Here is a 16,245-nt window from a genome sequence, read left to right as displayed (position 1 = left end):
AACGAAAAAAGTCAAGCAGATAAACTACACAGACAATCTCAAAATAATAAAAACATTAGACAATTTAGCCACAAAAATATATAAGATATCCACATTAGAGTACACCTAAGCTAATTTACCAATGGAGTTCGAAACAAAAATAGTTTAGCATTATAATATGGAAGGGTTGGAACTTAAATAGTGGCAATTATTTATTCACAACCGATACAAAAGAGTTACATGTTTGCACCTGTTACTGTCCTTCAAAGTAGTCACCAGCATTGTGTAGAACCCACTGCCAGCGATGTGGAAGGTTTACTATACTGTTAGCAGAGCCTGCTCTGTTAATGGTGCGAATGGAGCGGTCTAAAGTTACGGTGATTCTCATGTATGACTGTGATGGTGTTATCCAAATGCATTATGTTCCTCTACGGAAGACCTTCAATGCATAGTATTACTGTTCGTTTGTGGAGCATCAACTGCGACCAGCTTTGTGAAAGAAGCGGCAACGCTTTCTGTGCAACCCACCCATCATTTTGCATGACAATGCGCAAGCGCATACAGCGCAAGCTGTGGCTGCTCTGTTCAGTCGATGGAACTGGTAAGTACTGCACCATCCACCATACTCCCCGAACTTAACTCCTTGTGACTTTGATTTTATTCCAAAAGGAATCACTTCACGGCATTCGCTTCAGAACTGTTCCAGAGATTTGACAGGCAGTAGACCGCTCCATTTGCACCATCAACAGAACAGGCTCTGTTAACAGTATACTACGCCTTCCACATCTCTGGCAACGGGTTCTACACAGGAAAGTTCCAACCCCCATAATTAGACAGCTCATTCAGAGGAATTTAAATCATGGGAAGATACTCAGAAAAAATTTAAGAGAAAATATTGGTTCACAATTTCACAAGAAAAACTGACACTAGAGTTATCAGATACTAAGTAATATAATAGTTCATGGGGTACATATAAGAAGTATATTGAGTGGTATCTAACTCAGTTTAAGTATTTAGGTAACCCACCAGATGACAAACATTTGGTTCAGAGCGATGGTAATGAGATTGCCGTATTTGGCACGTAAATACATATTATGTAGCAGGTCATCTGCCACAGAACAATTACTGACATTTGCAGTAGGTTTGGATAATGTGAATAAAGAAAGAGGTAATTTTAATCATGCAGAAAATTTGAATATTTTTGTTCATAAATAGGAGACCAAATAATGCTCGCAATAGAAAGAGAAATAATAGTGAAAAGACTAATTCACAAGTTTTTGTAACCAGTGACCCATGCACCACTGACACTGTAGTAAAACACAGTGCATGCTATGTCAAACAAAATACAAATACAAAAAATTATCCAATAACAGTACCAGAAAATAGGCAACATCCTGGCACTTGGGCCAAGATCTAGGATGTAACAAAACTATTGTAGGCCCATACACTGAAAATTTAACAGCATTCACTCATGTGATACTTACAAGAGAATAGTTATTACAACAAGATAATACAGACGAGGAAGAGCAATTAAAACAAATATTAAGGGAAAAGACTTGGTAAGAAAAATTTAATTAATTTCCCAAAAATACCTGCAAACTCTTAGAAATAAGAATAAATGTCCCATAACAGCGACAGGCGTATATATCATAGGATTAGTGGGTAGTAAAGGGAAGAAAATTAACGAGAAAAGTCTGATGCCTTTAGAGACATGTGATGTTGAATTTATGCAAACTATATTATTAGTGAATTTTCAGATATTGTTAGGCTAGATTGATTACTAAAATGTAAAGTAAAACTTGACTTTGATGATTGTTATACTGGACCAATGAAGGCTCTAAATCATATTACTCAGCTTAAAATAAATAAGTTATTAAGTAACACTATTCAGTTAGTGAATGATTAAGAAGAAACGAAAAATCTGGAAGGGTGTCAACAACAAATGAAGATTAAATCTCAAGAATCTAACCTATTAACTGAAGAGCAATAACACGATTTGTATGCAATCTTAATGAAATATGACACTGAATTTTCTGAAGAACTAGGAGTGATTGGCTATTATTTTTGTCGATTTAAGATCAAAAATAAGAATTCAATTCTTTGAAAACCTTACAGAGTACCCTAAATTTAAGACCAGCAGTACTTGAGGAAATATAGAAAATGGCAGAAAACAAGGTGATAGAAACTGAAGTGCATATAACAATCCTTTAGTTGTAGTAAAGAAACCAACAGGAGGAGTGCAATTGGTGTTAGATGCACAGACTTTAAACAAACATACATAGACAGACCTGTATCTGTTGATAATTTGTTAACAAAAGCTGAACAAGGAAGACAATTTAGTTCATTTAATTTGAATGCCAGGTATTGGCAGGTTGAATCATATGAAAATACACGAAAATATACTGTGTTCCTTTTTGATGGAATGTCTTATTCAAAGTGTTACCCTTTGGGTTAAACATTTCAGTATCAGCATTCATAAGAGGACTAAATGAGGTACTAGGTAAAGAACTGCTACAAGAATTAAAGAATTAAGTGTTTATGTAGACAGTCTATTAATAGTATCCAGGATGTGGGAAGAACACTATGTATTATTCACCAAAATGTTAAAAAAGAAAAATCAGGAAAAGGGTATGACAATCAACTTAGGAAAACAACATTTCAGCAGGAAGAGCAGAAATTTCTATGACATTTAGTAGGGGTAAAGGGAATAAGACTAGATCTCAAAACAAGAGAGACCATCGAAGGCTGTCCAGAACCACGAAATGTAAAACAATCATGCCTATTTCTGGGCTTGGACGTATTCTATCATCACTATAAACAAGGCCAACTCATGAACAATCACAAGTTGTGATAATTACTGAAACAAAGAACAAAATGGACATGGGATGAAGGAGCATCTGAAGCATTCTGTAATATGAGGTGGATCAAATATAAAGGGATTTTTGATCCGGAACATCAACAGTTGGTAGGACTGGCCACGCACTTCTGCTATGCTTAGGCAGGACCTATAGAAGTGATGAGAGTGTGCTGTTACATATTTTCCACCGTATCGTAAGTAACGCTCATGGTGTCTGAGCAACAGGTGCACCCCTCCATTCCACAATACATAATATCAAATTTCTAGCTCATGAAGGAGTTATAGTGGCAGAAATTTGCCAAAGATTGCCTGCAGAGTTTGGTGATAAAACATTATCAAGGACGCATGTGTTTGCCTGGCATAAAAAGTTCAAGGAAGAACAAGAACGTGTGGGGCATCAGCAACACAATCGCCCTCCTCAGAACAGCATTACAGACAAAAACATTCTTGCAGTTAAAGACATTATTGATGACTATCTACGGTCGTGAGTATCAGAAAGTGCACAAAAAGTTGGAATCAGTTATGGGAGCTGCCAAGTAATCATCGCAAATGATCTACAGTTCAGTAAAGTGTGTTCCAGATGGGTCCCTAAACTTTTGAACGAAAATCTGAAGTTGAGACATTTGAAGGTCTGTCAGAGGCTCACAGCATGGTTTGTGGAAGAAGGTGATGTATTTCTGAGTTGGCTCATCACCTACGATGAAACATGGGTTCACCATTACACTCCAGAATCCAAACAAGCCAGTAAGGAGTGGCGGAGGAATGCTGCTTACTACTGCAAACTGTTGAACAAGGCGAGAGTTGCAAAGCGCCGCAAAAGACAAGACCAATCGATTCAACAGGTCATCATCCTCCATGACAATGCGCAACCCCATAGGGGGTGCAGCTTTGTCTCCATGCTACAGGAAATGCACTGGATTACACTTTATCATCCTCCTTACAGTCCTGTGATTTCCATTTATTCTGTCCGCTTAAAGAAGCTCTACGAGGATGACAATTTGATGACAAGAGTGTGGAAGACTTCGTGGGCAACTGGCTGGTGACACGACCCAGTTCTTTTTATGATGAGGGCATCAAAAAGCTGCCCATACACTGGGACAAATGCATTTCCAAAAGAGAAGACTATGTGGAAAAATAAATTATAATTGTTTTGAGTTTCTCAATAAATGAATTTAAATAAAAAATAAAATACTGTTTATGTTTGATCCGCTCTCGTATTAAGCAGGCACTGGTGAATGGATCAATTTTGCAACACCTGGTAATGCAGGAAGCCTTTTATGTTAGCAATTCATGCTTCTGAATATGGTAAAGCATGTGAACTGTTCGAAGGTGAATGGAATCCCGAGTAAGATCATAGAACAACAGCATTCTTTAGGAGATGTCTTCATAAGCACGAACTAAATTATACAGCAACAGGAAAGAAATAATTTGCTATTTGTGTGTGTGTGTGTGTGTGTGTGTGTGTGTGTGTGTGTGTGTGTGTGTAAAGTTTATTAAAAAAGATGCTGTGACTTACCAAAACAAGAAAGCGCTGGTAGATAGACACAATAAGAAACACACACAAATTTCAAGCTTTCACAACCCATGGTTGCTTCATCAGGAAAGAGGGAAGGAGAGGGAAAGACGAAAGGATGGGGGTTTTAGGGGAGAGGGTAAGGATTCATTCCAATCCCGGGAGCAGAAAGACTTACTTTAGGGGGAAAAGGGACAGGTATACAAGCGAGCGAGCGAGCTAGTGCGGGAGGGCGTGCGCGCGCGCACACACACACACACACACACACACACACACACATCCATCTGCACATTACAGACACAAGCAGACATATGTAAAGGCAAAGATTTGGGCAGAGGAATGCCCAAACTCTCTGCCTTTGCAAATGTCTGCTTGTGTCTGTATATGTGTGTGTGTGTGTGTGTGTGTGTGTGTGTGTGTGTGTGTGTGTGCGCGCGCGCGCGCGCGCACGAGTGTACCGTATTTACTCGAATCTAAGCCGCAATCTAATCTAAGCCGCACCCGAAAAATGAGACTCGAAATAAAAGAAAAAAAAATTCCCCGAATCTAAGCCGCACCTCCAATTTGAAAAAAAGTTGGTCCATTGTAATATGAGAGACAATTTAGGTCGAATGACTGGTGATAACCTACAGTAGTTTGGTTCAAGTCATAAGCTTAGCAGTTACGCTTTACCAGGTAGCCATTGCTATGCATCAGGAGCTCCGTCCGTATTTATACGGGTAGCCTACCTTTTTCACGTGCTTCGTCTGGTTTGAATCGATTACTTATTTTGCTTTGATCTGATAAGTGCTGTTTTCTTTGTTATAAGTGTTTACGTCATGGTAAGCTGAAAATACATTACTGTACTGTGTCATGCATTGTTCGTCACATTCTGATAGTGCGTGCTTAGGGCCTGTCGGAGCTCGTGGCATAGCTTGCTTTTGTGCCACGGCCGTTTTTTTCTTAAAAAAAAAATGGCGAAGGAATGGCAATAGACTGCCATTTTTTGTTACTTACTCTGCTGCTTTCTTTGATAATGATCAACAAGAACCAAATAATAGACTGTGTATGATAGAACATGTTCTGAACGAGAGTTCGTCGAAAATTTTTCTCCGTTTCAAAAACTTTGCGGCCACTTCTTTGGTACATCAAATTATGCACAGATATGAAGTCATCTTATATTTAAAAATCTAGTCAGTTGCCGTGCTTCATTTCTGACTGTATCACTATTTGGCATAAGAATAATACGAATATAAACTTGAAATGATAGATATATTCTTCCGCGTTTGCTGTTGTCTCACTCTAGTTTTGTAGTTTATTAGGCAGACAGAATTTAAATGAGATAGCAGCAAACACGAAAGAATACATAGCAAAATGTTTATATTTGTATTATTCTTATGCTGAAGAGAATACTGTATGTGATTCACATTTCATCAGGTTCCTATTTATTAGCAACTATCTCTTCTCACAGGTAGGAAAAAATTCAGAACGTAGATTGGCCATATTGACAAACATCCCAAACAGTCTTGCCAGTTGGATTTTCGCAGTACACTGAAATTCTGCTACATTCGAAGATGAACAATACGGAATTTGTATTTACTTCTTTGGATAATAAATGAAAAGTGGTCGAAACTCGGGGCAGAGAAAAAAAAGCTCGTCTTCCACCTTTTTTTAAAATTTATTTACTGACGCAGAGGTTTTGGCGCCAGTATTTATCTTTGTGCCTACAAAGCATGCTTGTGTAGCGCTACATATATTCGACGGCAGAAGTTAGTTGTGGCGGCACCTACCAACATTTTTGAGAACTTCCGCTTGCTTTGCACTCGATTCTAAGCCGCAAGCGGTTTTTTGGACTACAAAAACTGGAAAAAAAGTGCTGCTTAGATTCGAGTAAATACGGTATACCTGTCCTTTCTCCTCCTAACGTAAGTCTTTCCGCTCCCGGGATTGGAATGACAAGTTGATAGACAAACAAACAAACACAAACATACACACAAAATTCAAGCTTTCACAACCAACAGTTGCTTCATCAGGAAAGAGGGAAGGAGAGGAAAAGACGAAAGGATGTGGGTTTTAAGGGAGAGGGTAAGGAGTCATTCCAATCCTGGGAGCGGAAAGACTTGCCTTAGGGGGGAAAAAGGACAGGTATACACACACACACACACACACACACACACACACACACACACACACAAATCCATTCGCACACACACAGACACAGACACAAGCAGACATTTGTAAAGGCAAAGAGTTTGGGCAGAGATGTCAGTCAAGGTGGAAATAAAGAGGCAAAGATGATATTGAAAGACAGGTGAGGTATGAGCGGCAGCAACTTGAAATTAGCGGAGGTTGAGGCCTGGTGGGAAACGAGAAGAGAGGATATACTGAAGGGCAAGTTCCCATCTCCAGAGTTCTGACAGGTTGGTGTTGGTGGGAAGTATCCAGATAACCCTGAAAGTGTAACACTGTGCCAAGATGTGCTGGCCGTGCACCAAGGCATGTTTAGCCACCGGATGATCCTCATTACCAACAAACACTGTCTGCCTGTGTCCATTCATGCAAATGGACAGTTTGTTGCTGGCCATTCCCACACAGAAAGCTTCACAGTGTAGGCAGGTGAGTTGGTAAACCACGTGGGTGTTTTCACATGTGGCTCCGCCTTTGATTGTGTACACCTTCCGGGTTACAGGACTGGAGTACGTGGTGGTGGGAGGGCGCATGAGACAGGTTTTACACCGGGGGCGGCTACAAGGGCAGGAGCCAGAGAATAGGGAAGGTGGTTTGGGGATTTCATAGGGATGAACTAAGAGGTTACGAAGGTTAGGTGGACGGTGGAAACCCACTCTTGGTGGAGTGGGGAGGATTTCATGAAGGATGGATCTCGTTTCAGGGCAGGATTTGTGGAAGTCGTATCCCTGCTGGAGAGCCACATTCAGAGTCTGATCCAGTCCCGGGAAGTATCCTGTCACAAGTGGGGAACTTTTGGGGTTCTTCTGTGGGAGGTTCTGGGTTTGAGGGGATGAGGAAGTGGCTCTGGTTATTTGCTTCTGTACCAGGTCAGGAGGGTAGTTGCGGAATGCGAAAGCTGTTTTCAGGCTGTTGGTGTAATAGTTCAGGGATTTCCGACTGGAACAGATTCATTTGCCACGAAGACCTAAGCTGTAGGGAAAGGACCGTTTGATGTGGAATGGGTGGCAGCTGTCATAATGGAGGTACTGTTGCTTGTTGATGGGTTTGATGTGGACGGACGTGTGTAGCTGGCCATTGGACAGATGGAGGTCAACGTCAAGGAAAGTGGCATGGGATTTGGAGTAGGACCGGGTGAATCTGATGGAACCAAAGGAGTTGAGGTTGGAGAGGAAATTCTGGAGTTCTTCTTCACTGTGAGTCCAGATCATGAAGATCCTTAATAAAAGTCCTCAATCTTTCCTCTCCCACATCCACACCGGCTGATCAGAGCATCCTCCTACAGGCCAACCGTGAATTAGAACAGCATGCCACCCTCCACCTCAAAAAACTATCCAATCTCCTGGTTTCCCACCTCCGGAAAGGCAACTCACTCACCCTTCACAACCTTTCCAGCAAACCTCAACCTCCTCTCACTGCAAACAAACCAAGTCTCTCCCATCTATTCAATCTCCCACTTCCAGCTCCACTCCCCCCAAAACCTCAAAATTCCAATCAACACAATCTGGAACCACAACACCCTAATTCAGTAGTTAACCTTTCCTCCAAACCTCTTTCCCAATCCGAAACCTCTGTCCTATCTAAAGGCCTCACCTTCAGCCCCACTCCCAGATTCAACCAAACAACCCTCGCCAAAGATTTACTGTCCTACACTCTTACTCTCTGCTGGAAATATCACTTTGCCACAAAGAAAAACGATCCTAATCCTACTCCTAATGATCCAACTCCCCAAGACACTATCCAAATTGAACCCTGCCTGGAACAGTTCCGTCCTCCATCACAGTGGGACCCACCTCCTCTTCCTCAAAATCACTCTCTCCAAACCTTCCAGGAATTTCTGACTTTCATCCTTGCCTCTCAATCCTCCTTAAAAAACCTTAATCCTACACCCAACATCACCACTGCTGAAGCCCAGGCTATCCGTGATCTGAAGGCTGACCGATCCATCGTCATTCTTCAGGCGGACAAGGGTTCCACGACCGCAGTACTTGATCGTCTGGAGTATGTGGCTGAGGGACTGCGTCAGCTTTCAGACAACACCACATACAAAGTTTGCCAAGGTAATCCCATTCCTGATGTCCAGGCGGAGCTTCAAGGAATCCTCACAACCTTAGGCCCCCTACAAAACCTTTCACCTGACTCCATCAACCTCCCGACCCCACTGACACCTCGCACCCCTACCTTCTACCTTCTTCCTAAAATTCACAAACCGAATCATCCCGGCCGCCCCATTGTAGCTGGTTCCCAAGCCCCCACAGAACGTATCTCTGCCTACGTAGATCAACACCTTCAACCCATTACATGCAGTCTCCCATCCTCCATCAAAGACACCAACCACTTTCTCGAATGCCTGGTTGAGAAACCCAATCTGTTACCCCCCCGGAAACCATCCTTGTAACCATTGATGCCACTTCCTTATACACAAATATTCCACATGTCGAGGGCCTTGCTGCGATGGAGCACTTCCTTTCACGCAGATCACCTGCCGCCCTACCTAAAACCTCTTTCCTCATTACCTTAGCCAGCTTCATCCTGACCCACAACTTCACTTTCGAAGGCCAGACATACCAACAATTAAAGGGAACAGCCATGGGTACCAGGATGTCCCCCTCGTACGCCAACCTATTAATGGGTCACTTAGAGGAAGCCTTCTTGGTTACCAAGGCCTGCCAGCCCAAAGTTTGGTACAGATTTATTGATGACATCTTCATGACCTGAACTCACAGTGAAGAAGAAATCCAGAATTTCCTCTCCAACCCCAGCTCCTTTGGTTCCATCAGATTCACCTGGTCCTACTCCAAATCCCATGCTACTTTCCTTGACGTTGACGTCCATTTGTCCAATGGCCAGCTTCACACGTCCATACACATCAAACCCACCAACAAGCAACAGTACCTCCATTATGACAGCTGCCAACCATTCCACATCAAACAGTCCCTTCCCTACAGCCTAGGTCTTCGTGGCCAATGAATCTGCTCCAGTCCGGAATCCCTGAACTATTACACCAACAGCCTAAAAACAGTTTTCGCATCCCGCAACTACCCTCCCGACCTGGTACAGAAGCAAATAACCAGAGCCACTTCCTCATCCCCTCAAACCCAGAACCTCCCACAGAAGAACCCCAAAAGTGCCCCACTTGTGACAGGATACTTTCCGGGACTGGATCAGACTCTGAATGTGGCTCTCCAGCAGGGATACGACTTCCACAAATCCTGCCCTGAAATGAGATCCATCCTTCGTGAAATCCTCCCCACTCCACCAAGAGTGTCTTTCTGCCATCCACCTAATCTTAGTAACCTCTTAATTCACCCCTATGAAATCCCCAAACCACCTTCCCTACCCTCTGCCTCCTACCCTTGTAACCTCCCCCGGTGTAAAACCTGTCCCATGCACCCTCCCATCACCACGTACTCCAGTCCTGTAACCCGGAAGGTGTACACGATCAAAGGCAGAGCCACATGTGAAAAGGCCCACGTGATTTACCAACTGACTTGCCTACACTGTGAAGATTACTATGTGGGAATGGCCAGCAACAAACTGTCCATTCGCATGAATGAACACAGGCAGACAGTGTTTGTTGGTAATGAGGATCGTCCTGTGGCTAAACATACCTTGGTGCACGGCCAGCACATCTTGGCACAGTGTTACACTGTCCGGGTTATCTGGATACTTCCTACTAACACCAACCTGTTAGAACTCCGGAAATGGGAACTTGCCCTTCCGTATATCCTTTCTTCTCGTTATCCGCCAGGCCTGAACCTCCACTAAGTCCTTTTTTCCCCCCTAAGGTAAGTCTTTCCACTTCCGGGATTGGAATGACTCCTTACCCTATCCCTTAAAACCCACATCCTTTCGTCTTCCCCTCTCCTCCCCTCTTTCCTGACAAAGCAACCATTGGTTGCGTAAGGTTGAAATTTTGTGTGTGTGATTGTGTGTTTCTTTTATTGTGTCTATCTACCAGTGCTTTCACATTTGGTAAGTCATGGAATCTTTGTTTTTAATATATTTTTCCCATGTGGAATATATATTCCAAGACTTACCAATTGGGAAAGTGCTGGTAGATAGGCACAATAAATAAAACACACAAGCACACACACAGAATTTCTAGCTTTCGCAACCGACGGTTGCTTCTTCAGGAAAGAGGGAAGGAGAAGGAAAGACGAAAGGATGTGGGTTTTAAGGCAGAGGGTAAGGAGTCATTCCAATCCCGGGAGGGGAAAGACTTACCTTAGGGGGAAAAAAAGGACAGGTGTACACTCGCGCACACACACACACACACATATCCATCCGCACATATTTTTCCCATGTGGAAGTTTCTTTCTACCACGTGGGAAAAATATATCTAAAAACAAAGATGATGTGACTTACCAAACAAAAGCGCTGGCAGGTCAATAGACACACAAACAAACACAAAATTGTGTGTGTATCGACCTGCCAGCACTTTTGTTTGGTAAGTCACATCATCTTTGTTTTCAGATATATTTTTCCCACGTGGAATGTTTCCCTATAGATATAAAATAAAAAGAAACTTCCACATGGAAAAATATATTAAAAACAAAGATTCCAAGACTTACCAAGCGGGAAAGCGCCGGTAGATAGGCACAATAAATAAAACACACAACACACACACACACACACACACACACACACACACACACACACACACACACAGAATTTCGAGCTTTCGCAACCGGCGGCTGCTTCATCAGGAAAGAGGGAAGGAAAAGGAAAGATGAAAGTATGTGGGTTTTAAGGGAGAGGGTAAGGAGCCATTCCAATCCCGGGAGCGGAAAGACTTACCTTAGGGGGAAAAAAGGATAGGTATATACTCGCGCGCCTGCACGCGCGCGCACACACACACACACACACACACACACACACACACACACACACACACACACACACACACACACAAGCAGACATATTTAAAGGCAAACTCTTTGCCTTTAAGTATGTCTGCTTGTGTCTGTGTATGTATGTATGTATGTATGGATGGATGGATGTGTGTGTGTGTGTGTGTGTGTGTGTGTGTGTGTGTGTGTGTGTGTGCGTGCGTGGGTGTGTGTGTGTGTGTGTGTGTGTGTGTGTGCGTGTGTGTGTATGTGTGTGTGTATGCGCGCGCGCGAGTATATACCTATCCTTTTTTCCCCCCTAAGGTAAGTCTTTCCGCTCCCAGGATTGGAATGACTGCTTACCCTCCCCCTTAAAGCCACATCCTTTCATCTTTCCTTTTCCTTCCCTCTTTCCTGACGAAGCAGCCGCCGGTTGCGAAAGCTCGAAATTTTGTGTGTGTTTGTTTGTGTGTTATTTTATTGTGCCTGTCTACCAGCGCTTTCCCGCTTGGTAAGTCTTGGAATCTTTGTTTTTAATATATTTTTCCCATGTGTAAGTTTCTTTCTATTTTATTTACATCATATATAGAAACATTCCACATGGGAAAAATATATTAAAAACAAAGATTCCATTACTTACCAAACGGGAAAGCGCTGGTAGATAACGCAATAAAAAAAACACACAAACACACACACAAAATTTCAAGCTTTCGCAACCAACAGTTGCTTTGTCAGGAAAGCAGGAAGGAGAGGGAAAGACGAAAGGATGTGGGTTTTAAGGGATAGGGTAAGGAGTCATTCCAATCCCGGGAGCGGAAAGAGTTACCTTGGGGGGAAAAAAGGACAGGTATACACTCGCGCGCCTGCGCACACACACACACACACACACACACACACACACACACACACACACAAGCAGACATTTGTAAAGGCAAATATTTACAATTTTTTCTGAGAGGTAGATGATTGATATTCACTACAAGAGGCATGACTATAAAAATATAAACCTTCCTATTTAACAAAAAAAAATGCAAGCTTCCACTGCAAAAATTGTAGGAACTAATGCATTTTTAAATTATAAAGGAGCTCCATGATAAAATCTTCTTGGGTTGAAGATGGCAAGTAAGAAACTTGCTGAAACGTTGCTGGAGAACAACACATTGACTCAGCAGTTAACCCAAGAAGATTTTATCGAGATTCACTGAGAAAGCCTGCATTATCATATATAAAAGAGCTCGTCTATGAAAGCCTGATTTCATGAATTTATACAAATTCTTTTTATCATAAGTACAACAGTAATTGACCTGCAACATTTACATTTTGGAAATGTGAATATTCCTAGGTAAACTTCCACTACCCAAAATTTCAAGTAGTTGCATGATGATGGGTGTCATTTCCTAATATTTCTGGGTGATTTGACATGGAATAACCCTTTTTTATCTACACAGTTAGCTAATTCTGTTAGTTTGAGAAATAGGAGTGATAAGAGAAAAGTAGGAAGTAAGAAACAGATATTTATAGATTTTGGGTATGATCCCTACACTGTGGAGAAATCTTCAATATTAGAAATGGTAAAAGCTGTTTTGTCAGAGACTAGGCATCTGACTGTGAGCATGAAGGTGGAATGTGTTCAGATCTGTTAAGAGAGGAGGATGAAAGGGTAGGTTTACCTAGGAAAAAGGGAACCTATGCCCGAGGTCAGGTGAATCCATCGCAGGAAGGACCTGAATCAATTTAATAGGAATGAGAGGGTAGGTTTACCTAGGAAAAAGGGAACCTATGCCTGAGGTCAGTTGAATCCATAGCAGGAAGGACCTGAATCAAGTTGATAGGAACGAGAGGGTAAATTTATCTATGGAAAAAGGAGCTTATAAACGAGGTCAGGTGGATCTAAGGCAGAAACTCAACCATTTAAATAATTTAAATGACAAGCTAAATTTAAAATCTCATGGTAACTAAAGAAGCAATGTTATTGAAGTAACCAAATGGATCTTTAAGCCATGGTGACAAATGTAAGAAAATTGATGGCGATTGTATGCATCAATTTGACATTGAAAGAAATTAATTGAATTTAGGCCACATGAGACCTTAATAAAAAAAGTGAAATTAATTTATGAATTGCTTTTAAGATAAGCCTAACTGTCTTTGGCTGTGCAAGTTACACCACACAACATTTTTCATCTTATTGGGGGTATCTGTAGTGGTACTTGGTGCTATAAAGCACAGCAACACACCTAATTTTCCTTTTACTAGAGCGATGGAAAATGTACATGAGAAAAAATGTGACTTTAATTAGTGGTAGTGTAAATAGAACCTACTATGCCCTGATCTGTTGGAATTGGTGTGCAGATATTAGAAAGAAAAATGTGGGCACAGCACAGAAAGTGACAGAAGGTGCAAATTTGGATCATCCAATGAGAGGCCACTTCCACATTGCAGTTGCGCTTTGGTTGTGCAGTAGTTTCCAAGGAAGAAAGAGGGGGGGAGGGGGGACGGGACGGATGACTATGGTCGGGGGGGGGGGGGGGGGGGTAATGTTGTTACAGAGACTCTGTGCTATGCTATCTCAAGTTAAGTACAAACTTATCATTTTGGTTTCGGTCAAGCACCAAAAGGTTATATATGAACAGGTTGTCTGAAAAATTTTGTTTATTATCTGTTGTGAGTTGAGAACTTATTTGAATATAGAAGAATTACAAAAATTGTGTTCTGGAATTGAGGGGCCACAAGAGGGGGGGACGCAAGGGGGGGGGGGAGGCAGGAGGGCAGAGGATAAAACTTCAATACATTTCCAGAAACAGATGAGCACCTCAAACAAAATTTATTACATTTCATCTGCAGATACAAACAGAAGAAATGTGTGAAAAAAAGATAGAGAAAGAGTTGTGATCTACATAAGTTGATACCAGGTTGAGAGAGACCCACCAGTTTGATTATTGATAATATTAGAAGTAACTTTAAAGTACTTACATTTAACACAATTTGTTCTTTATATTTAATAATAATAGAGACAGCCACAAATACAAGATGGAAAACCGACATACAGAGTCCTCCAGTGAAGCTAAGGGAATGGTTGAGTTGTAAATTTAAATGACAGAAAAATCATTCATTGTTTAGAAGAGTCTCTGAACAATGGAAGAGCACATACATTACACATTTACTACAGAACACTCACCCAATGGATGCATGTTGCTGCTGCAGGACCCGGGCTAAAGAGGGCGACGCACTCCGGCTGCTGGTGGTCGTCGCCCTGCCCCCCTGCTGGGAGTGTGGCTGTGGCTGGCTCTGGGACACTTGCAGGCTATCCATGTTGCAGTTTGAACTCCATTTCCACACAGTACCTAAGGACATGATAAGAGGACTCAGATGTAGCAAGTATTTTAAAGACTCATTTATCAAAAACAAACAATTTAAGAAGTACAAGTAATAACTCTCAGAACAGCGGGTGCTCCGAGTCATCGATAAACATGTAAGACTACGAACTTTTTTCTATCTTTTATATGAATCCACCATCAGGCTGCAGTACACACATGCACATCTGTATGGCTACCATGTCCCAGTTGACAACACTGTGCCAGCACTGCAGCTCAACTTGAGTGATGGTTGGGTTGGAGTAGGCAAGGGGAAAAAGAGGATGGAGAATGGGGAGGAGGCAGGGGGAGAAAGAGGATGGAGAATGGGTAGGATGCTAGGGGATGTGTTTCTGACACCTAGGAAGGAGAGGCTGAATATGCACACAATACACCTGCATCAAACCAGTCTCTGGACTTAAGACCACAACAAGAACAACACCTGCTAGTAAGCAGCTGACAGGACAGACAAATATAAACCTATCTGAAGAGAAAGAAATGCATGACATACAACAAGAACCAGTTACAGAAACTTAGGAATCCAAGGTTAACACATACTGTCCATGGAGGACATAGAAATTGGAACACTCACTTTCAGAATTGCTCCATGCCTCTACCTTCAAAGATGTAAACTTTGTCATAAGTGGTAAACAAAGTTTCTGAAATACCAGAGATAACTGTTTGACACCAATGTTTATGGTACTAAAATTGTGAGTGTAGTGGGTGGTAGGAATGAACAGCTCCACCATTAAGAAACTGAACTGTGTAGGTAATAAGAAAAGAGTACATATTGAAACCACTGGTCATGTCAAAACTTATATTGCTCATATGTCATGGATGACTGGATCAATACGTTCAAAACGGAGGTAGAGTCTGTGAACAAAAAGAATAAATGAGAAAGAACATCTCTATTTTCCACAGGTATTGGATTTCTGAGTAATGCTGTTATAAAAGGCAAGTGAGTGGTGGTGGTGGAGGCCTTAGAACGGAGAAAGTAATTTAAGCAGGGGAAAAGGGAAGAAAATTAGGGCTTAAATTCACATTGCCAATTTTCTCATTGGAGATGGACCACAAGTTCAAATTGGGAATGGATGGGGAAGGAAATTGCAGAGCCCTTGCCAAAGGAATCATCTTAGCATTTCCACAAAGTGATTTAGGAAAACTACTGAAAATCTAACTCTGGACGAAGCTTTTCTCTTTCGTTTTTACTGTTAAGTAAACCAACCCATAACTGTTCAGCAAGAAGCCACATGACAACATAATTTATGTTAAACAGCCAATAAATCTGCCCATTCTGTACCATTTCAGAAACAGACTACTGGCCCATGGAACTAAACTAATGTCAAGTTCTATCCTGTTACATTAGTTAGTTTTCCTTATTATCCTTTTCATTAGGAATAAACATGTACCTGTATACCACCTCTTAAAGTTATCTGTGTTTCATATTTGTATTTCACTTTTTCTTCCCACAATTATGTCCATTAATTAAGGCATCTTAAATATTTCACATAAATGTGAAATGAAGTGAACACATTTCTTTCAAATTCT

At 41.7% G+C, this 16,245-nt stretch overlaps 1 protein-coding gene across 4 annotated transcripts in view; it reads right to left on the bottom strand.

The window, feature by feature from the left end:
* Positions 1-16,245, bottom strand: part of LOC126268154 (transmembrane and coiled-coil domains protein 2) — a 201,442-nt gene that overhangs the window by 140,272 nt on the left and 44,925 nt on the right. For all 4 annotated transcript variants that reach the window (XM_049973700.1, XM_049973696.1, XM_049973697.1 and 1 more), the window contains one exon: positions 14,523-14,688. In XM_049973700.1, coding sequence (XP_049829657.1) covers positions 14,523-14,656 — 134 coding nt within the window. In that variant the 5' untranslated portion in view covers positions 14,657-14,688. The remainder of the gene's footprint in view (positions 1-14,522; positions 14,689-16,245) is intronic.

The sequence above is a fragment of the Schistocerca gregaria genome, chromosome 4 (genome assembly GCF_023897955.1).
Source record: "Schistocerca gregaria isolate iqSchGreg1 chromosome 4, iqSchGreg1.2, whole genome shotgun sequence".
Lineage (NCBI taxonomy): Eukaryota > Metazoa > Arthropoda > Insecta > Orthoptera > Acrididae > Schistocerca > Schistocerca gregaria.
The sequence above is the reverse complement of the archived record's forward strand: the minus strand, read 5'-3'. Positions and strand labels throughout refer to the sequence as shown.